The following is a 21,894-nucleotide window of genomic DNA, read 5'->3' on the forward strand; positions in this document are numbered from 1 at the left end:
TTGAGCTTTATGTAGCAAAGAGGACATCTGTCTCCTGTACTTTAACCTGAATGTTTTCATCTGTATCAGGAATACACGCTATGAATATATGAGTGAGGGTTTTATATTTTTAAATAATTGCTGCTCATAAATTGTTAATTATTAATTGTTGGTGCAGTTATTTTGACCCCTGCATGGCCTTTGAGATGACTGCGCAATAACTAGGACCTATTTATGAGTTGTATCTAGAGATCAGTTGATTTCATCCTTTGGCTGTTCTGACTGACCCAGGGAGGTATGCAGTGATCTTCAAGTTACATAATCAGCAGGCTCCTACTAGTTTCAGTGGATTTTGAATCAAGCCTCATGGAAAGCTTAACAGTCTGGACAGATGCTGATACTCTTGAAGTATTCATAAGCTTGACAGGGACCCTCTTTGTTACTTGTCATTTTAGCGATCAGGAACTTCAGCCCATTTCCTCTCTGTTGAAGTGTTCTTATACAACTCAAGACATTGAGAAGAAGTATCTTTGATTTCCCAATCCTGAGAGGTGCTATCACCAGTTCTCAGTGGAATCGATGGTCAGTGCTATACAGGACGCATGAAGTACTTTGCAGGTTGAGGCCCGGAGTGCATAATAGCTGGTGCCAGGTGAATTATTGGCCCAGGGAAGATAGTAATAGCCGAGGCATGGTTTTTCAAGCACTCAGTAGAATATCCATCTGATTTTTTCATTTCAGGGTACAGATTTAAACAAGTTGATAGCAGATATTCAAACATCCCATGTTAAATGCAATTATATAGATACACCTTTTAAAATCCTATTGTTTTTGTCTTTATGTAGTTTAACCTATTTATATTTTCATAAATGGCTTGTGTGGCAACCAGGATTCTCATCAGGGATGGGAATTGCCAGAAAGCATACGGTAATAAATTTCTACCTCATGTTCCTTTATGGAATAGGCCCCCAAAATTAACAGGAATAGTTCTATAGAGCAGGATTCTATAAAAGTTTAGTACTATAGAATCACATTATTTCTATATTTATAACTGCTTTAAAGATAACCTTATTAATTTGTATTAAATTATGCCGAATGATCCAAAAAGACCAATGGAAAGGTTATCATTTTCTGCCGAATTCCTTAGGACTCATCCATGAAGTAAATCCAATAGGAGCTGCAAAACTGTTGGTTGAATAGTTTATATGCAAATGATATAAAATATTTTCTGAGTCTTTGTGGTCTCGTATGAAATATGTGCATGCATGAATAATGAATACATAGTGGTTAGCTAGACCAAAGACTGAGAAACTATCAAGCACACAGGGTTCTATAAAATCCCCATGAAAGATACAGTAGATATTTGACTATAATGAATCATTGTTTTTGGAAATGATATCCAAAAAGCACCAGTACAGGAATAAACGCACTAGGATTCTCATTTTCATGTTTCTGGGATCACTTTTCCCAGAAATTTTAACTAAAATAATCTGCTTAGGAAATTTCAGAGAATTCCTGGAAATTCAGGGGTGATAGGATTTAATTATGGACTAGTAAATATATCATTTTAAATAATAAAAGCAAAGTATGCAGTTTTAGAATGCTTCCCCTAACTTGCAGGCAACTATATAACAATTTCAATAAGGGAAAAAAATTAAGGTTAATTTTTCATTGTTATGTAAAGAGCCTTTCAGAGTGAATTTGTATACATGTGGCTAAAAAAGGAGTCCAGAACACTAATTCAAATCAAAATTAGAGTTTTAAAATATCCCACATAAGATATGCTGTACTCTGAAGAGGTTTGTCTTGAAAGTATTTATTATTTCTCCCTGCAGGCGTGTTCAGCCTATGTTGCTTTCATGATTTCTGTAGCTAAGCTGATTCTTCAGGAAAGAAATCTTCCCATCACTGAGGTCCAGATTTCCAAAGAAATGGAAAGAGTTATGCAGCTGGAGAAAGAAATTGCCAATGTAAGGAAATATTTCTTTATTGTGAATTTAAGTAACGGACTTCCTTCTGGAGTGAAGGGAATATACAGGGGATATGCAGGAAAGCAAGTTACACATCAAGTTGTCAAGTTACCTTAACTGTGAAAGCTAAGATGATAGCATGCAGACAAATTTTGTTCCATAGTACAGGAGCCCAACACTCAAATGTGGTTCCCATATCCTTGGAGGTGCTCATTATTGAGAAAAGAAAAGAAAAATAAGCTATCTGTTTGCTCCCAACCAGCAGGATGTTTACTTCAACCCATCACAACTTCTGTAGGTAAAGAGAGGGAGACTTGGTTCCCACGTAACTAGGGGTCTACTAAACTCATAGCGAGACAAAGCAATTTTCACAGCTTGGTCCCAGCATGATGAGCCGGTTTCATGTGAATTTCCTGCTGGCCTTGCCCCTTGCTGCTGATTGGCAAAGGGACATTGGTATCAAGTTTGAACTTAAAAGATGGCGCACAAACATTTTCACTTCACTGACCGACTCCTTCAGTTCAGGTCTGTTAGTGACATAAACTAATTTAATTACATGCTCTGTGGCTGCAATGATTGTCACATTGTCTTTGCCTTATTGTAAGCATTGACACATTCTAAGACAGCATATTATATTAATATATTTTTTTAAAGTTTTTTTAGGTTGATTTTGTGGGAAACTGTCACTACAATATTTTCTGGCGATTGCAGACAACACTATTTTTCATGGTTTCTGTGAAAACCACAAAACTGCAAATAAAGTAGACCCCCTACATATAACCGGTTTAAGAAAAAGCACTTTGTAGGGTTACTCATTTTTTTGCCATCTTTCTTAACTTCTGGTTGTCAGAAGAGTAAGTTACCAACTCTTGTCCCTTTCATACAACATGGAGTAGTTTTTGGCCCTTACAGATTATCAGATCTCTCAGGGCTGAGTTCTGTAATTTCAGCCATCTTTTAGTTATACCAGTGAATAAGGGTATGTGTTTCCTAGTCAGACTATGACTTCTCCCCCTTTGCATAAATAAAAACCAGAAGATTTTGATTGTCTTCTAACTTTCCAGACAAACACAGGTTTGAGCTGAGAACAAAGATGGAAAAATGATCAATGAAAAAAATTTTACTGAAGAAAGGTTTGAGGGTGTGAAAAGAAATATTAGAAGCAAAACTACATCTGAAACATGTAACACTCACTACTGGCATAGGCCACACTTAGTGATGGGCAAGCTACTGTTGCCTAATTTTGAACTTGCTTCACCTAAATTTGAAAGGTGTACAGACTGAACATGAAAAGAAGGGAGTCTTCACTGCACTGAAGGAAACAAATGAAAAAGAAAATGCAGAGAAAAATATCAAATGAGTAAGCAAGAGTAAGGAATGTAGCAGGAAAAGGGAGTGAAAAAAATCAGTAAAAAGGAAATGATTTCAAAGTCTCAGGGATGGAAGAAAATGTGTTCTTAATTTTAAAAAATGATGGCATAGATAAAGTTTTCCATTCCTTCTCTAGCCAAATCAACTGTGCCGATAGCAGCACACATCCTAAACTGAGGGCAGAAAGTGGTACTGAAAGTACTACCATGGATAAAATAATCCCTTTAGTGAGTCCACTCTGTTCCCACTGTGATTTCTCTTTGTTTTCTATTTTGTCATCTCACCATTCTAATAGCCAAATAAGAAAGGGAGGCAGGGTCCTGATAGTGCCAGATGATACTTTACTCTTTGAAATGAAATAGCAAAAGCCTCAGTAGCAAGAGGCAGAGGGTCAGCAATATTATAGCATCCTGAAGGCCAAAGGGCAGAGAAACAGCCCCTCCTTGTTCTGTGCTGCAGCTGGGTAGGCACTTGGCTATGTTGGAGAGAGGCAGTGCCTGTCTACTAGTTTCTGTCCTGCCTTTTACGTCAGTACAAAGGGATTTCTGTATGGGCAGGTGAAAATATAGGAGTGAAGAGAACAGAGGTATAGCCCATTTTCTTTTCATTGTTTTTTCACTCCCTCTTGATACTGCATTTGGTAACCTGAGCAGAGATGGGGAGGAGGAGGGAAAGGTGTGCGAGGCACTGGAAGGACTTACCTGACCATTAGCTCAGTATGGGATCTCAAACACTCTGACTGCCTTGCATATGACGTCTTCATTCTGGATGCTGCTGCCACCATTTTGAAACCCTCCTCCTCTAAATCAGTGCTCGGGGCTGGTGTCCCAGCTGCCCATCCCATAATATGCTACTGGGAGAGAGGAACCATTGGGGACAAAGAATGTGTGCCAGATGGCTGTTGAAGGACCTTGACTAAGGATATTTATTGTGTGAGAAAGGGTTGGAGGTAGCTAAATGGAGTAAGGGAGTATTTGGAAGATGCTATAATATTGGCACTATGATGCAAAGCCAGTTGAAAAAGGAGAAGTATTAATAGAGTAATATTAATGTGTAGTATTAATATAATACAATATAGTCCATATAATTTGTTTCTTTTTGGAGTCATGCTTATAACATATACTGCCATGTACACATGCAAGGCGCTTAGCTACATTGGGCACATCTACATGAGACACTAACTGCACAGTAGCCTAATAACACTGTGCAGTAGCATGCCAGGCAAAAACCATGCTAATATGCTACTCCACAGTAGTATTAGGCTACTGCACAGTAAGTATCACTAAAAACCCATACTCCGGTGCTACTGCACAGTACTGCAAGCTACTGCTTATTGATTTAGTACTTGGTTATCCAAGTACTCAGTTAAACAAGTACTAAATTTAATGTACAATAATTACAGTACATCAATGAACTTGTAGGTGTACCTACTATGTACTATACACAAAGCACATGTATGTATTAATGTATCAGATCAGACATCCATCAGTCCTTTTTATATATTGTTTTTAATTTCTTTTCCTGTGGCTCCTATAAAATGCTTCCATTTATACAGTCATTTTCTGTAATTAACATTCATAGGCTACAACTAAACTTGAAGACAGAAATGATCCAATTCTGTTATATAATAAAATGACAGTGACACAACTCCAAAAGAACTTCACTTTGCAAGTCAATAGTATGGTGAGTGATCAATAATCCAGTGCTTTTCAATACCTGTTCTTGATAAATGAAACTATGTAACATTACAAAGCTTTTCTTTAAAAACTTTGGAGTGCCTGAATTAAAAATAAAGGTGTTATCTTGAAACCTTAGCTCAAGATTATTGGAAAGTTATTTAATAGGTAAAAACAGCACATATTGTGACTGGCCTTGCTCCCACCACTGCACTGTCAGGGTCAGAGGCACAGGACATTTCTCATTAAAAAGGTGTGTAGGTCTTTGTCATCAAAGCTGATATCTGAAAATCATGTACCAACTTAATCCTGGTGGAAGAGAAGGCACTAGCCCTTTGCAGATTTTGTGGAAGAACAGCTTTACATTCTTAATCTTCTCCCCCTCATCTTCCATCTCAAATGGAAATGTGCTTACATCAGGCAGAGAGAAGCAAAGGAAGTTCCAGCTAGGGCTCAGCAAGATATATCCCTACTAGCTCCTTCAGAGTGGTAGAACTCCATACTCTCTCTTATTTTGGGCAGCATTAACTTGGAAAACAGAGCTTCCAGTAGCATTACCATATAGCCCAGCCAAAGAGTTTCCAGGGGGTGTCAATATGGGTGTTCCTTCATCAAGAAGGAAGTTCCCCATATCACTATCATACAAGTAACTCTTTTCTGTAGCACACAGTAAATGATAAAAAATGCTATGGTTAGGTTAGTTAGTATGTTGCTAGAAAAGGACTTGGACCTGTGACATCATTTGTTAGAAGTATTACTAATTCCTTCCATGCTGGTAATATACTCTGAATTACTGTGAGTCCCATCAGTACATGTGTTATGTAACATCTTTCTTAATGTTTAAGATTTTTACTGACCTTAAATTGCCCAAACTTAAAACTACATAGAAGTTAAATTTAGCTCAGGTTATCATATTTCCATGTTGTAGGAGTTGTCTACACCCACAGATTTTATTTGAACAGTTACCCCACAGGAGCCTTGTTATCAGGAAGTTATTTTGTTTGTTCACAAAACAACATTAGCTTGCTTATTTTTAATTCCTGGGGAATTCTGGTGATGAACAACAGCCTGCTTGCTGCAAGTCCAGCCAAGAATACTTTGAAAGGCACTGATTGAGAACAATCTACTTCCCTACTTCCCAAAATAAGTGGCAGATCTTGTTGACTGAAAAATGTCTGTTCTTCTTTAGGTGTTGTATTTAATAGAAAGATGATTTGCATTTCCTAGACACAGTAACTTCTTTTCCATTATTTAAAGAACAGATTTAACAGATTTGATGAAAACATTGAATTCTTTTGGCATACATATTTTCCCAAAAGATTTTCAATTTCTCCTCTCAGTCTTCATAGCAGCCCACAGATGCTCTGTAGGCTGCCTGTAATCATGAATACTAAACGGAACGAAATACAGAATTTGAGGCCAATGTGGACGTTTTAACAAGCCACATGACATTCTATATGAAGCAGTGAATGTCCACTGTTTTTGTAATTAAAATTGGCACGCCATCAACTGACAGGGAAGAGATGAATGAAGATTTTTGTCTCATGTTTCAATTCTGCAAGGTCTTCAGTGCCTTGAACATCAATTGAGATTTCAAATAATTGAAGGAGTTAAGTACTACTTAGCTGATAATCAGTAACACACAGGCTAAAGTCAAAAAAGGATGAGTCAATACACATGAAAGGGTCACATTAACAGCATTAGAAAATTAAACTCACTGTTTTTGAAACAGGCAAGGAAATTAGGTGATCTCATTGCAAATTTTCCCCAAATAGCCTGCCAATATTTTGTAATACCAACTGAGAGAGAACACCTTTAGGTGGTTGGAGAATATACTACCCTTTCTTCTCACTCATGCCTTGACCTTTATTTCCTCTATAAAGAAAAATGACATATTGTTATCAGATGTGGTGACTGTTGGCCTTAAAGTACAAATACATTCCCACTGCATACTAGAAGGAGACAAGGAACTTATTTCATATAACCCACTGTGCACACTCCAGCTGTCAACAACTTTAGGTAACTACTGCTGCATGTGGGTCAAATTCCATCAGTATTGAGTGACCTAATGGTGAAATATTCTATATCCTCTCACCAATCCAGCAATCCATCTATTTTCTAGAGCAAAAGATAGTGACCAAAATATAACCGTGAACAATAATATTTTGCCTAGTCAAGGATTTTTCAGTTAGAGTTTCAATTTTAGAGAGTTCACATTTTAAAACAATGCATTATGCATTGTGTAAGGGCTTCATATAATAAAATCCTTATTTAACAGAAAGTAATTTTGTTAGATATTAGCCCACAAAAGCTATGTAGGGCTCTTCAATTGTAAATGCCTAAAGATATGGAGTTATTAATCAGAAGAGAAAGGGGGAAAGCTACTTTACTCTGATCTTAGGGTGTAATTACCCCCATACCGCAGAGGTGCAATCTGTTATCATATGTAGAAGACATGGAATTTGTGTGGATACATTTTATGAAAGCCAGAATGAGGGAAGCCCGTGTTCTAGACAGCCTTGCTAGAGAGCTACACTGTACCCAAATAGTTTGTTCTGTGCAGGCGTGAACCTGCTATTCACATTTCTATTCTACTTTTTTGGCTTTTCTATTTTTAATAATAACCTGCTTAGAGGTTATTGGGCAATCTGTGCATAATTCCATTATTGTTTCATTTGTTATAACAATGTGTTTTCCAAAGAAAAACACTAACTTTTGGTCTGAAACATTTGTTTCATTCAAACATACTTGAATCTTAAAAGCAGTGGCCAGAAAAAAAAAAAAATAGTAATAATCACATTCTTTTTTAATAATGCTTATACTTAAACTGTATATTTTTTCCAGGAATTCAACTGGTCAAAATTCATAAATAATATCATGTCAACTGTGCAAATTAATGTTGAGAATATGGAACCTGTGGTTGTTTACGCTCCAGAATATCTAATCAAACTCAAGTCTATTCTTAACCAATATACTCCCAGGTAGGTATGAAGGGCATGATTTTAGAATTTGCATTTTATCAGCAATAAATTCTAAAAGCCTAAAAACATCATCAACTTCTTATTGTTGTTTTATTATACAGAGACATTCAAAATTACATGGTTTGGCGATTCATAATGGATCTTGTAAACAGTCTCAGCCGTGACTACAAAGACACAAGGAATGCCTTTCGTAAGGTGCAGAAATCAATCTCTTTAAAATTTTAAAGATGACTTTTTAACATCCACAAAAGATTGACTATACTATACCATATATCTGTTTTAAATGCAATGTGAACTTTGCAGTGCACTAAGCTCCAGATGTTTGCTGATGCTCCTGCTGGGATGTGTTTAATTTATATGGTGTATTCTTAATTATTGGAAAACAAGTCTGAGAAATATTGTCCTGACATCTGGGTCTATGTTGTTCTGAGTCCGAGTTAATCAGTTGGTTTTATGAACATTTTCTGACAGCACAGGACTATTTTAATGCAAATATATATGGCTCTGTCACAGCGGCGTCCTGCAGGAGGGCCGTGATCTCCTTGAGGCCCCCTCTCCGTGTCAAGTCGGCCCAAGGGCACCCTCTATTCTCACCCGCCACGTCTTTGATCTTAAGTTAAGTTGGGAGGCTGCCTTATGCCCTCTTGCACACGTAGACTCCTGGACCCCTTGTGGATCTTGTCCAGCACAAATGGGTGCTTCAGGGCACCCTAGCCTTATGGGCTACGTGTGGCTCCAACCACCCCTGATACCACACCCCAGAGATGGGATAGATGTTGGTTTGTCTCTCTCTGTACACCGACGCCTCCTCCTGGGGCTCTCCTTGCCCACTCGGGCCTTCGCCGCGCCGTCACCCTCTCCCGGGGCCTTCTCTACGTGGTCTGGGCCTTTTCAATAGTGCCCCCTCCTGGGGCCTGCTATGCCCTTACTGGGGCTTCTCGATAATGCCCCCACTTCTGGGGCTCTCTCTGCGCCCACACTCGGGCTTCTAAAATGCCGCCCCCTTCCTTGGGGCTTTCCGCGCCCACACCTGGGCCTCTAAAGTATTGCCTCCTTCCTGGGGCTCATCACACCCGTATTGGGCTTCTCAATGCCGTCGCCCCCTCTCGGGGCCTTCTCAATAGTGCCCCCTCCCTGGGGCTCATCATACCCACACTTGGGCTTCTAAAATATTGCCCCCTTCCTGGGGCCGTCACGCCCGCACTGGGGCTTCTCAATAGTTGCCCCGCTCTGGGGCTTGCTACGCCCACACTGGGCTTCTTAAAAAGGCTGCCCCTTCCTGGGGCTCGTTGTGCCCAACTTGGGCTTCTCAAAGTTGCCCCTCTCTAGGGCTTGCTACGCCTGTACTGGGCTTCTTTAAACACCCCCTCTCTGGGGCTGGGGTCTAAGCACCCCTGTAAGCTGCACCCTCACTGGCACCAGGGTCCACATGTCACTGTGGGTTCCCCCCCTGCATACACTGCACCCTCTCTAGCACTAGGGCCCCCACACCACTGTGGGTCCCTATGAGTATGCTGCACCCACACGGGTGCTGGGGTCCTCACCCTCTGTTGTGAGTCCCCAATGAGGCCTCCTCCAACCCCTATAGCCTCACCCAAACCACCAGTTTAATAAATAATAACGCCAAAACCACAAGCCCCTAGGCTGTAACACAAATTGAAGCCGCCTGGCTATAACTTAATACCCCGGCTCAAGCCTCCCGAGCTGCCTTCTGTAACTCTTCTCAAGCAGTACTTGCGGTTCTCACTGCTTCTTGTGTCATGGCTGAGAGAACTCCTGCCTCTCTGGCTGCTAGCAGGGAACTGCCTGTCTGGCCTCAGCCCTGGGCTTTATAAGGGCCAGGCCCTGCCCCTTCCAGCCAGCTGACTCTCATTAGTTGCCCCCAGCAACCCACAGGTGGGCTCCTATTCCCTGCCAGAGCTTTTCCTCTGGCAGTTTCTGCCCCTCTAAGAGCAGGGCACCTTGGTGCTCTGCGACAGGCTCCTTACTTCCAATTGACTTGCTGCAAGTTGTTGACTACTTAACAATATTGGATGCTGGAGCCAAACATTATAGATCCAATATTGCTGTCATTAAATGGTTCAGTCCTATTAGATGTGAGTGCTTCTGCTAGGTGCTAAGCACTTTTACCTCTCTATTTTCGATGGGAGTCGAGGGTCCTCAAAACCTTCCAAGCAAACTTTACTACTGTATAAGATTGGTGCCCATAAAAAGGAAACAAACCTGGTTTATGGTCTTAGTTTATTAGTGACCTATGGCCATGGTAGAGAAAGCACTTATGCATACACACACACCCCTCTCTGTTTTCTGGAAAAAGAATCACTTTGGCACAGGGGGTAAATATTCTGATTATTCTTAGCACAGTAGTGAAGTATGGGGAAGGGAGGAGTAACCTTCTAGTTGATCATTCGGGGTACTTCTGAATATAATAGTTTTCATAATTATTCAGCTACTTCTTGTACTCTTAGAAATTATTCTAGTATAAGCCTTTTTTAGTGTAAGACATTTGCTCTAGTTTTATTCATCACTGGGTTTGTCTACATGAGACGTTTACTGCAGAGTTGACTCAATAGCTCCGCAGTAAAATGTCACCATCTACACATGTGGTGCTATTAGGATGGAGAAAACTCATTAAGTCTGCCATAGGATAGTACTGCCAGACACAGATACTATCCTATGGTGGAGTTATTTACTCTGCCACAAAATGTGTAGATGCTGAGGTAGCTGGCTGGAGCACAAGAGTGCTTCAGTGCAGGGGCTGACTGCCAGCTAGCCAACCCCTCCACCGCATGTTGAGTAGGGGAAGAACAGCATTGGGCTGGCAAGATGACCTCCTGGGCCCCCTGCCAACTGGGGCTGCTGCATCCCAGCTCAATGTGCTGTGATCCTGGGCGTACATGCAAACATAGCACCCAGGAGCAATAAACTCCTATGTGCACTGTGCCAGAGCTTTTTCAGCTGCATTAATTGCATATGTAGATGTGCCCATGGAGGGCAAGTATCTGAGACATCCCTGAAGAAATTTGATTTAGAATTAACAAAATTCTAGGCTTTAAAGATATACTTTACATGTAAATATATAAGTTTTTTTCTACTAATTTGCTAAAAGTAATTGGTATGATGCTACATACACCACATGCATGCACACACACACACGCACTTCTAAAACTGGAGTTTCAAATTGAGTGTCAGCTGGTTAGGATTTGCTTCACTAGAGTGTCTTCAGATATAAACACTTCAGAACACTTATTTCTTCCCCTGAATCATCCCTACCATATTTCTTGGAAAGTTTGACAATTTAGTCACTTACTCTTTCAAGATGTCATATGTCTGAAGCTCAGATTTAGAGTACTTGATATATGCAATTGAGAGTCATGAAGCCCTAGCAGAAAGATCATCAGACCTGTTGCCACTACTTTGAGGATCTCAGCCAAAAAAAGCCCCTAAAGATTACTAGATTATTTATTCAAATAAGACTACTGCTGTTAGAAAGACAGGACACAGTACCTGGCTCACTGGCATTCCATTCTGCTCCTAGGGGACAAGTTGTCAGTCTGAACCATAACAGTTGCTGAAAACTGCCATTTCAGCAGAGAGAAGCTTACAAAAACAGTGAAAAAGCTTTTGATATAGCCTGGCGGTCCTAATTAGTTCTTAATGCAACAGGAATATAAAACTGTGAATTATTTTTCTCTTTAAAGAAACACACTGGCACCTTCCCTTTAAAATGTATTTTCTGTATTTTAAATAATAATAGGAAAAGTTGTAGTAATGTAACATTGGGATTGAGAATTTATGCATAATAACCTAATGAATTTCAGTGGTTTGTTTCTAATGCATCTGAATTAAGCCATATTAAATGTATGAATCTACAGTAATTGATTTCAGTTTGATGCCATTTGTAGTGATAGGCAAAGCAGATGTGTTTCCATTGTTATATGAAGCCTAATGGATTTCTAGGGGCAGATTCAGTAGATGATGCAGCAACTGGCAAAGCAAATCAGGCTTAATGGTGGTGACTTGTGGGTTCTTCTGTTGCAAATAAATCTTTGGCTGGCAAAGAACCAGAATAACCCCTCCTAGCCAGCCAAGTGCTGGGCTGCAACCTGTGGCCTGATAAACAGCTCCAGCGACAACCCCTTTGGGTCATGGGAAGCTGGCATACACCTGAGCAGCAATGTACCACCTTCCCTGATCTCCCATCAAACTTGTGCTGGGCATATCTTGGCTTATCTGCTGAATCCCTATTCCTGATCTTCTAGTATATCATCTCTCTGATTTTATAGTATATCATCTGTACAATTACAGTCACAATTATTTTGTTTTGCTCTGATTTTGAGTTTTGCTTTGCAGAGGGGGTTGGGTTTGTTTTTTCTCTGTCCCATTCTTGGTGGTTAAAAATTAACAATCCTCCACTCCGCAGTGTCTATATTGCATTACAAGCATATTCCTTCTCATGTATGTGTGCAGCATGTCTGGAATGGGAAGAAGCGCATTAGAAATAGGAGGATTTGCTTTTCTATTCAGCTATTCTTAGCCATGCTGAATCACAGAATCATGGAATAGCTCCAACAATGCAGGTCTGCAGGGAACCCTGCAGTAGACAGTTCTTTACTGTGTTCTACTGATAACACATTTGAAAGGTCTTTCCTCTCCTAATTCTTTCTACTATTATCAGGGTGAAGAGGAACATATCAGCAATCTTTCTTTCCAATACCAGCATTTCAGGCCAAGGTGTAACTGTAGCTCTCTGTACATTAAGTCACATGTCTGCAGCCTTGAAGACAGAGAAGCCAGGGAGTGACTAAATGGCCCCAGTGTAACATGCTCTTTGTGCTATGATCTTTGTATTACAAGGGGACAGCATTGCACCCCATCTTCACAGCCTCAATTTTTTTATGAACTATTATGACAGAATAATTGCAGCTAATTAGCACATCATTAATTGATGGCACAAGAGATCATTGCACCTCCACTAATCTGCAGTAGGGGCTGCAAGCAGTCAGGGCTATCCCAAAAGTGGGTGGCTCTGTCTGGAGGGGCAGTGTAGCTCACATATTTAGGGTATGCATTAGCAAGGTGCATTCCCTAATCTGACACCACTGGTAGTGTTTCTATGTAGCTGCTGCCAAAGCCACGTTGAAAAAAACAACTTCTTCCTCCTCTGGAAATGATTCCACTCCGAATCTCGGTGGCCCTTATCAGAATAAGGAGGTACAGTTCAGTTCCAGGCACAAATGGCATCTGTATCTCTCCCCGTCTTGGCTGCTAGTGGTATTTTCCTCCCTACCCCTTTCCAAAGCTGGGAGGTATGTAGTATGTTGTTAATGACCCTCATACTTTTGCTCAGCCTGTGATGGATGTTCAGTTTATATAGTGAATACACCTATCTCCTATTTAGACCAGTGAGAATTAAATGCACACACTGAGACTAGAGTTGCCTCCTCTAAAATTCACAATCTGGAAATCGGCCACCCTTCTCCTCCTCCTCCTTATGATTACTCAGAAGTCATTTCTTTATCTTATATTTAACAGGCACTGTATGGCACAACATCGGAAACTGCTATTTGGCGTCGCTGTGCAAACTATGTCAATAGTAATATGGAAAATGCTGCAGGACGATTATATGTACAGGAAGCATTTGCTGGAGAGAGTAAACACGTGGTAAGGTTTTTAACTCAATTTTTTTATATGCCATCTAAAGAGTTAAGTTTACAAGATGATGATTTAGTAAATATCAACTTTATTTTACAGTTGTAGAAACCCAGTTATTGGTGATTTAATTTTGGTACGAGCTCAGATGCCTAATTCTAAAGCAAATTCTGATTTGAGATGCTTACAGGGTGCTCAGATTGACAATGAAGTGAAGGGTACCATTAAGGCATCTGGCATCACAATTTGTCTCTGAAAATTAGATTTGTTCCATTCCCTACACTAACCAAGGGATAGCTCAGACAAAGAGATACCATCTTGATAGCATAAATGAATAATTTTGAATTACTACAAAGTACAGTACATTATAATGCTGTAATTCTCCTGAAGTTCCAGTATACAAAGAAATATGAATTACAAAGAATCCCAGATCAGGCTTTTTAAAACTTCACTTAAGAATAGGAAAGAAAATACTATTCAGCATTATGTTGGGAAGCACCAATGTCAGTAGCCTGTGATGATGCGATTATATACCTCTTGCAGGCCTGTACATCAAGCCATTAGCAAATGATAGTAAGAGAGGATGTCACTGAAGAGAAGAAGCCATTGCGATTACATCTGAAGTTTTCAAGTAGAGATTACAGAGAGAGGCAATGAATCATATTGCCTTGGCTGAAAGTAATTGTTTTGAATCAGTTTAACTTCAGTCAACTGACCAAATTTTTATACTAAACTATGTTATCAGGTATATTTTTACAGTAAAAACAGAGTGATTTTGCTTATTTAAAATGCTATTCTTATTACTTCTGGTGCTCTGAAAATACACGTGTTTTTTTCTTTCACTTATCATTACAGGGGCTATTGTATAGACATGAATTCCGTTATCTATTATTTATGTTTATTGACTTCATCTTCCCAACTGAACTTTGCTTCAGTAAATAATTGCCGCTTAAATATATAGATCTTTAAACAGTAAAGATAATTATTTTGATTAATTTCTTCTACTTGGGGACCTTGCTACTGGTGGACAAAGGTGACCTGAAGATTATATTTTGGTGCTCAATATTTTATTGAGCAATAACAAGAACAGCTATTTAGAGCTTGTCTATGCTACTACAGGAAAATCAAGGGAGTATTTTTGTGTTACTCCTCTTGAACTAGTCTTGAGTGAAAATGACCACACTGCAAAACAATCCTTAAGCTACATCAAGAGTATATTATACTGATACATTTTGAAGAGTATCCTTTGCTTAGGTTAAAAGAACAGGGTAGGCACCATAATTCAACTTTTAACTTGGATTAGCACCTCAAATTCAAGTCACAGCATCCCAATAGGCTTTATTTCCAAGTGGTAACCTGTATCTTCACTACTCTTTTACCACTAGTTCAAATAAAGAACACAACTTTCTCTGCAGTGCAGCTATGCCCAGGGGTGATTTGATTAGCAGTACTGAGTGATTGGGCTCTTGTCTGTTAAATTATTGTAGTTTGAACTGCTGCAGTTCCTACTGCATTACTAGCTCCAAAGTCAGCAATTATTCAAGCATTTTCCCTTCTTATACTCCCAACCTCAGCAGGCCAGTTAGTTTTAGATAAAACACTACTTAATTTGAGCTGGGACAGGACAGGAGTCAGGTTAGGGCCAATCTTGAGTGTTAGTTTAAAGTAACAAGACAAACTCTGTAGTGACCTGATTGACCTATGGAAAAGTGTTTAGGTCATTTTATGTTGTCTTACTATATATTTTGGTGCTTTTTCCAAGGTTGAAAATATGATTGCTGATATCCGTGAGGTTTTTATAAAAACATTAGATGAACTTAGCTGGATGGATGCAGAAACCAAAAAGAAAGCAGAACAAAAAGTAAGTGAATTTAAGGGTTATTTGCTATATTACCTTGCCATAAGAACAGTCTGCATACAGATATTTTGCCTGGAAAAATCTAATCAGACAAACATGCCTTTCAGTGTATTCGCTAAGACTTTAGTTAGAACAGAACAAAAACAAAACAGTCAAGTTGGAGTAATGCAGAGGTTCCTTGTTTTTGAGATAGAGACAGCCCCACTTCATTCTGAGTGGCCACATCTGCACAAGACACTGACTGTGCAGTAGCTTGAGACTACAATTTTTCACCAGTCCCAAGGGGTGCCCCTGCCCATTACAGGACAGGAACACCTGGGTGAGGGTGATTCCTTACCCTCCATCAATGCTGACCTTGTGAAGGAACACCTTGAGAGGCTGGATATCTTCAAGTCAGCCAGCCCTGACAGTTTACACCCCAGGGTACTCAAGGACCTGGCAGGCATCATAGCTCAGCATCTGGCACGGATCTTTGAGAACTCCTGGTGCTCTGATGAAGTGCCTGAAGACTGGAAGAAGGCCAATGTGGTGCCTATCTTCAAGAAGGAGAGGACTGTGGATCTGGCAAACTACAGGCCCATCAGCCTGACCTCTATTCCGGGGAAGGTCTTAGAAAAGATTATCAAAGAGGCCATTCTTAACAGACTGGCCGATGACAGCATCCTGAGGGATAGCCAGCACGGGTTTGTTGCGGGTAGGTCTTGCTTGACCAGTCTTATTTCCTTTTACAACCAAATGACCTATCACCTGGACAACGGAGAAGAGATTGATGTCATATATCTTGACTTTAAAAAAGCCTTTGATCTGGTATCCCATGATCACCTCTTAGCAAAACTGGCCAACTGCAGCCTCAACTTCACCACGATCTGCTGGCTAGGGAATTAGCTCCATGGTCAGACCCAGAGGGTGATGGTTGACAAGTCAATTGTTGTGATGCGCTGTGACCAGTGGGGTGCCTCAAGGCTCTGTCCTTGGGCCAACGCTATTCAATATCTTCATTAATGATGTGGACATTGGAATCAGAAGCAGACTGGCCAAGTTTGCCGATGACACCAAACTCTGGGGTAAAGCATCCACACCTGAGGACAGGAGGGCAATCCAGGCTGACCTTGACAGGCTCAGAAAATGGGCAGACGATAACTTGATGGTGTTTAACACCGAAAAATGCAAGGTTCTCCACCGTGAGAAGAAAAACCCGCAGCATACTTATAGGCTCAGCAGTGCTATGCTGGCTAGCACTATGGATGAAAGGGACTTGTAGGTCATGATTGACCACAAGATGAACATGAGCCATCAATGTGATGCTGTGACTAATAAAGCAAGCAAAATACTGGCTTGCATCCACAGATGCTTCTCAAGCAAATCCCAGGATGTCATTCTCCCATCGTACTCGGCCGTGGTGAGGCCGCAGCTGGAGTACTGCATCCAGTTTTGGGCACCACAATTCAAAAAGGATGTGGAGAAGCTTGAGAGAGTGCAGAGGAGAGCCATGTGCATGATCAGAGGTCAGGAAAACAGACCTTACGATGAGAGGCTGAGAGATATGGGACTCTTCAGCCTGGAAAAGCGCAGGCTCAGGGGTGATCTGGTCACCTATAAGTTTATCAGGGGTGCTCACCAGGATCTGGGGGAATGTCTGTTCACCAGAGCACCCCAAGGGATGACAAGGTCAAATGGTCACAAACTCTTCAGGACCATTTCAGTCTGGACATAAGGAAGAACTTCTTTACTGTCTGAGCCCCCAAGGTCTGGAATAGACTGCTGCCAGAGGTGATTCAAGCACCTACTTTGAACACCTTCAAGAGAAATGTGGATGTTTATCTTTCTGGGATCCTATGACCCCTGCTGACTTCCTGCCCCTGGTGCAAGGGGCTGGACTCAGTGATCTTCCAAGGCTCCTTCCAGCCCTAATGTCTATGAAATCTATGAAATCTACTGCATGGTAGTGTCATGTAAAGAACCCATGACACAGTGCGCAGTAGTCTCGGGGCTACTGTGCAGTAGTGTCAGTAAAAAGCCATTTGTCAGTGCTACTGTGTAGTAACTTGGTTTACTGCGCAGTCATTTAGTACTTGTTTATACTAAATGAAGTACTTATTTATACAAGTATTAAATGAATGTGCAGGGATGATTGCACAGTTGGCATCTCATGTAGATGTGACCAGTGTCAGTTTCTAATCAATTGATAAGACTTAAACTCTGCCACATAGAATGCTCCGAACTTTTAGAGTGAAGCAATCACAAATCCATGCAGTACCTCTAGTTTTTAAGGCTCTGTATATCAGAGTTAGGGGTGTGATGACAAGAGCAATTTCTCTGACAGCATGAGTTCAAGCCCTGTGTCTGGACTCTTCCCAAAGGCTGCTGCCCCCATTTGACCCAGATGTAAAAGTACTGATCAAAGGTGTCAAGACATAACGTTGGCAACTCTCATATGTGCCTTAGCCATACTAGGCAAATAGGTCATTAGGCTTGGATGGGCCTTCATGGGTCAGAATAGTGTTTCATATCAACCAGGAATGATTGATGAGGGAAGTGTAAGAGAAATATTTAGGCACCTCAGTGGCTTCTGCCTGGTGGGTTTAGCTCATGCATGCATGGTCTAATTGCTAGATTTGGAATGAAGGAAGAATTTTCCCTGGAATGGATGGACAAGGAGCATTGGCAAGCTTTGTTGTTGTTAGTTTTGTCTTTTTTTAAATAGGAGAATAATGCTCTCCTAGGATCAATTTTAGCATAATGGCTAGGGGGCTGGGGTACATGACTTCTGAGGAGAGGCTGAGGGAACTGGGCTTATTTAGTCTGAAGAAGAGATGGCTGAGGGAGGATCTGATAACAACCTTCAACTACCTGAAGGTGATTTCAGAGAGGATGGAGAGAGACTGTTCTCAGTGGTGGCAGATAACAAGGAGCAATGGTCTCAAGTTACAGCAAGGGAAATTTAGGTTAGATGTTAGGAAGAACTTTCTCACAAGGAGCATAGGGAAGCACTGGAACAGGTTACCCAGAAAGATGGTAGAATCTTCATCCTTGGAGGTTTTTAAAGCCTGGCTACACAAAGCCTTGGCTCAGATGATGTAGTTGGGGACGATCCTGCTTTAAGCAGGGGGTTGGATTGGATGGCCTCCTGAGGTCCCTTCCAGCCCTAATTTTCTATAATTCTGTGACTCTATTTTAACCTTTAGAAGACTGCAGTGGCCAGGAATTGCTGCAAGGTGGTATCCTTTTTCCCATGCAGCATGTTGTCTGTGTTTTTCATAGAGTACTTTGTGCCTATGGTGCGCAAGAGAAACTAGAGTGAATGTTCTTGTGGACCATTTTGAACAAATGGTTAACTGCAAATGCAGGGTGCTAGACTCTGTGGCCTTGGAAGTCTCTTCCAGGCATAGGTTCCTATGTGTGATTTGAATAATTCCTGAGTTCTGAAACTGGCAGTAGTGAACAGGTACCAAAAGGTCACAACCACACTGACCATCCATTGCTGAATGAAGGGGAAATGTCTGTTTGGTCCTAGCTAGATGGAAAGGGCATTCCAGGAGTAGCCTGACATAGACCAAGGTATAATTTCATAGAAAAGTTTGAGAACTATCAGGCTGTACCAGGGGCAAAGGGCAAGTTATAGCTCACTACAAATATTGCATCTGAAGGAAATAATGAGAGATCATAGAGAAGAACTATTTGGGGTGATTCAGTGGGCTTTAATGGCTGAGGTATTATTGAGATGGAATAAAGAAAGGAAGTAATTCAGCTGTATATTACTTCTCTACAGTGAAATCTGCAAAATAGTCTTCTAAGGGAAGAGATAGACGGCACATTTCAATAGACAAGTATGATAGACAGTGCTGTACTGGTAGCGCCAAACAACCACATAGAATAGTTTCCAACTCTAATTTGTAAGATTCTAGACCTGTTTGAAAGTTTTCCAAATATTACCATTTTATTGTTTCTTTTCTTCCAAAAATACTAATTTAAAAAAAGACGACCTTGTGGATTTTTTTTAAAAACTGCTATAGTTCTGGATTTTATTTTTTTTTTAATCATAATTTTACAATCATAACATTTTGTTGAGAATTCAACATTTTTCAAAACTTTTAAAAACAAAATTAAAAAAAATTCTGCAACATTAACAGTTTTTCAGAAAGACTTAGATTATACAGTATATAAAGTAGAACGTAGTTATTGCAACATTAAGGCCAGGACTTTCAGCTAGTTTCCCCACTACTTTTAGGCCAGGAATGGTATATATTTTACTGGTGCCTTTCACAGCATATTAGAATATGGTCTATATTGATCACTTAATATGGATACGCAAATGCAAAATTCGAGTTTTTGTTGCTCTTATCTTTTATTGGATCAACTTCATGGTTGGGATAGATTTAGAAAAGTTTTTAGGTATCACAGTACTCTGCCTCAGGTCTCTGGGAGAGGCAGGAGCAGCAGAGCTGAATCTAGGTGAAACAAGGACTTGTGTAAAACTCCATTCTAATATTATAAAAGCCTTAATTTGTCTGTCTGTCTGTAACGTTTTATTCATGCTCTGATTGGCTGAGTGTGAAGAAGAGCGGCCAAGGCAGCGGCAGTGGCAGTAGGGGAAGGGGAGGAGTGAGCCCAGGCCTGACACGGGGAGGGGGGGCCAGGAGTGGGCCCAATGCGGTGGTGGGGGGGGAGCAGCAGGCCCAGTCCAACGCAGTCTGATACAACCGCACCTGGGGGAGGGGAAGAGTGGGCCTCCTGTCCCCCTCAGGCCCATGCCCACTCTTCCCCAACCCTTCCTCCCCCATGTCAGCCCCAAGCCCACTCCTCCCATCCCCCCACCAAGGCCCACTCCTCCCCTCCCCCTGCCACTGCAGCGGGGAGGGGGGGAAACAGGCCCAGACCCCCAAGCAGCAGGAGGGAAGGGGAGAGCGGGCCCAGGCCCGTCATTCTTGACAGGCAATTGGCTAGTATATGTAAATAAAAACAGGATATAAGAGAAGTTATCAGGTAGCCAACAGATGAGATATATAGTAAAAACCTGATGAGTGGAGAGCAAGAATCGTTTAGAAGGGTTGTTTTCACCTGTGAAGTGCAGAATTTAGCAATTAACACAGACAATAATTTCACAGTCCATTATAAGTCTTTGTTTTCTAGCATACAATAGGCTAATTAATTTTTGTTCCCAGTCTACTCTTTTTGAAGGTGTGTTCTAAATTCCCCTTGTGCATGAGAAGTGTGGCTGCTTGCAGACATTCCCCACCCCCGGCGCTTTACTGAAAGAAGCAGTGCACTACTTCAAGTTGGCTCCGCAGCATCTGTGTAGATCAGGCTCTTAAGCAGAGCTTTTTGACACTTTAAACTAAATCTGATTCAATCAGCTATTAGATAAAAGTGCCAAAAAAAGCCCCACTGAAGTGCTCAGTCTATACAGACATTGGGTGATCCAGGTCCAACTAATGTGCTGCCTCTTCTGGGTATGTGCTTGGCATGTGCTGGGCTATACAGATGTGGGATCATGCCGAGTTTAAAATAAAGTACCGTTGGGGGGGGTTGTTAACGTCTGCAAGCAGCAAGATCAAACAGAGTGATTATTCCGTGAAAATTGTTTTCCTACCTGCATTTTAGTGTCTCTGTCCTTTATCTTTTTGTGCCACCATTCATTCTGGTGCATAGTTTTTATCTGTTTTTACCCACATAGTTATCATGAGGACATTTGGTGTGCTGGATGAGATATACCACATTCTGAGTTAGACATGCATGACTTGTGGGTTCTCATGGTTTCCTGATGACAGTTGAGATGAAATAACAGATCTCACATTTATTGCTGAGGAAAGATTTGATCAGAGGCGAGTATGTTCCTGATGATTGGATTGGGCAAGATTGGGAGCTATTTGAAGACCAAGCATGAGGTGGGGCTGGAGTGGAGGGGGAAGAGGCTGGGGATATTTTTCTCAAGGTCTGGTTCTTCTTGAGTATAAGCTTCAATTGTTTGATGATCTTTCTTATTGGTTTGAGTGTGGGATAGTAGGTGACAACTAAAAGGTGTGTGGTCTAGAGGAGGTTTTCTAGTATTGTAATAGGCTGCAAAATTCAATTTATCATATGTACATCCAAATACATAGGGACTGATCAGTTATGATATATATCAGCAGTTCAACAGTGTAATGAGTCTGGCCCAAAATACTCCATGCTGTAGAAGACTTATTACATACAACCTTAAGCCTATGCAACCTACAAAAAATGTTTGCAGTTTCATATGGAAAAGGCTTTGATTAAATTAATTAAATGTCAAGTCAGAACCTTTATGAAAAGTCATTAGCATTAGCTACCCACGGGTACTCACATGTGTTTTTTTACATTGCTTACTTGTTTATGGGCCTAACGAGAGTCAGAAATTCCTTAAACCTGCATCAGCTAAGCAGGTTTAAATG

General features: G+C 40.9%; 1 protein-coding gene across 3 annotated transcripts in view; it reads left to right on the plus strand.

Annotated features, from left to right (window-relative positions):
* Positions 1-21,894, plus strand: part of MME (membrane metalloendopeptidase) — a 78,818-nt gene that overhangs the window by 30,133 nt on the left and 26,791 nt on the right. For all 3 annotated transcript variants that reach the window (XM_006016457.3, XM_025214803.1, XM_025214809.1), the window contains exons 9-14: positions 1,815-1,949; positions 4,902-5,003; positions 7,841-7,977; positions 8,079-8,172; positions 13,513-13,641; positions 15,392-15,490. In XM_006016457.3, coding sequence (XP_006016519.1) covers positions 1,815-1,949; positions 4,902-5,003; positions 7,841-7,977; positions 8,079-8,172; positions 13,513-13,641; positions 15,392-15,490 — 696 coding nt within the window. The remainder of the gene's footprint in view (positions 1-1,814; positions 1,950-4,901; positions 5,004-7,840; positions 7,978-8,078; positions 8,173-13,512; positions 13,642-15,391; positions 15,491-21,894) is intronic.

This window comes from Alligator sinensis, unplaced genomic scaffold (assembly GCF_000455745.1).
Source record: "Alligator sinensis unplaced genomic scaffold, ASM45574v1 scaffold60_1, whole genome shotgun sequence".
Lineage (NCBI taxonomy): Eukaryota > Metazoa > Chordata > Crocodylia > Alligatoridae > Alligator > Alligator sinensis.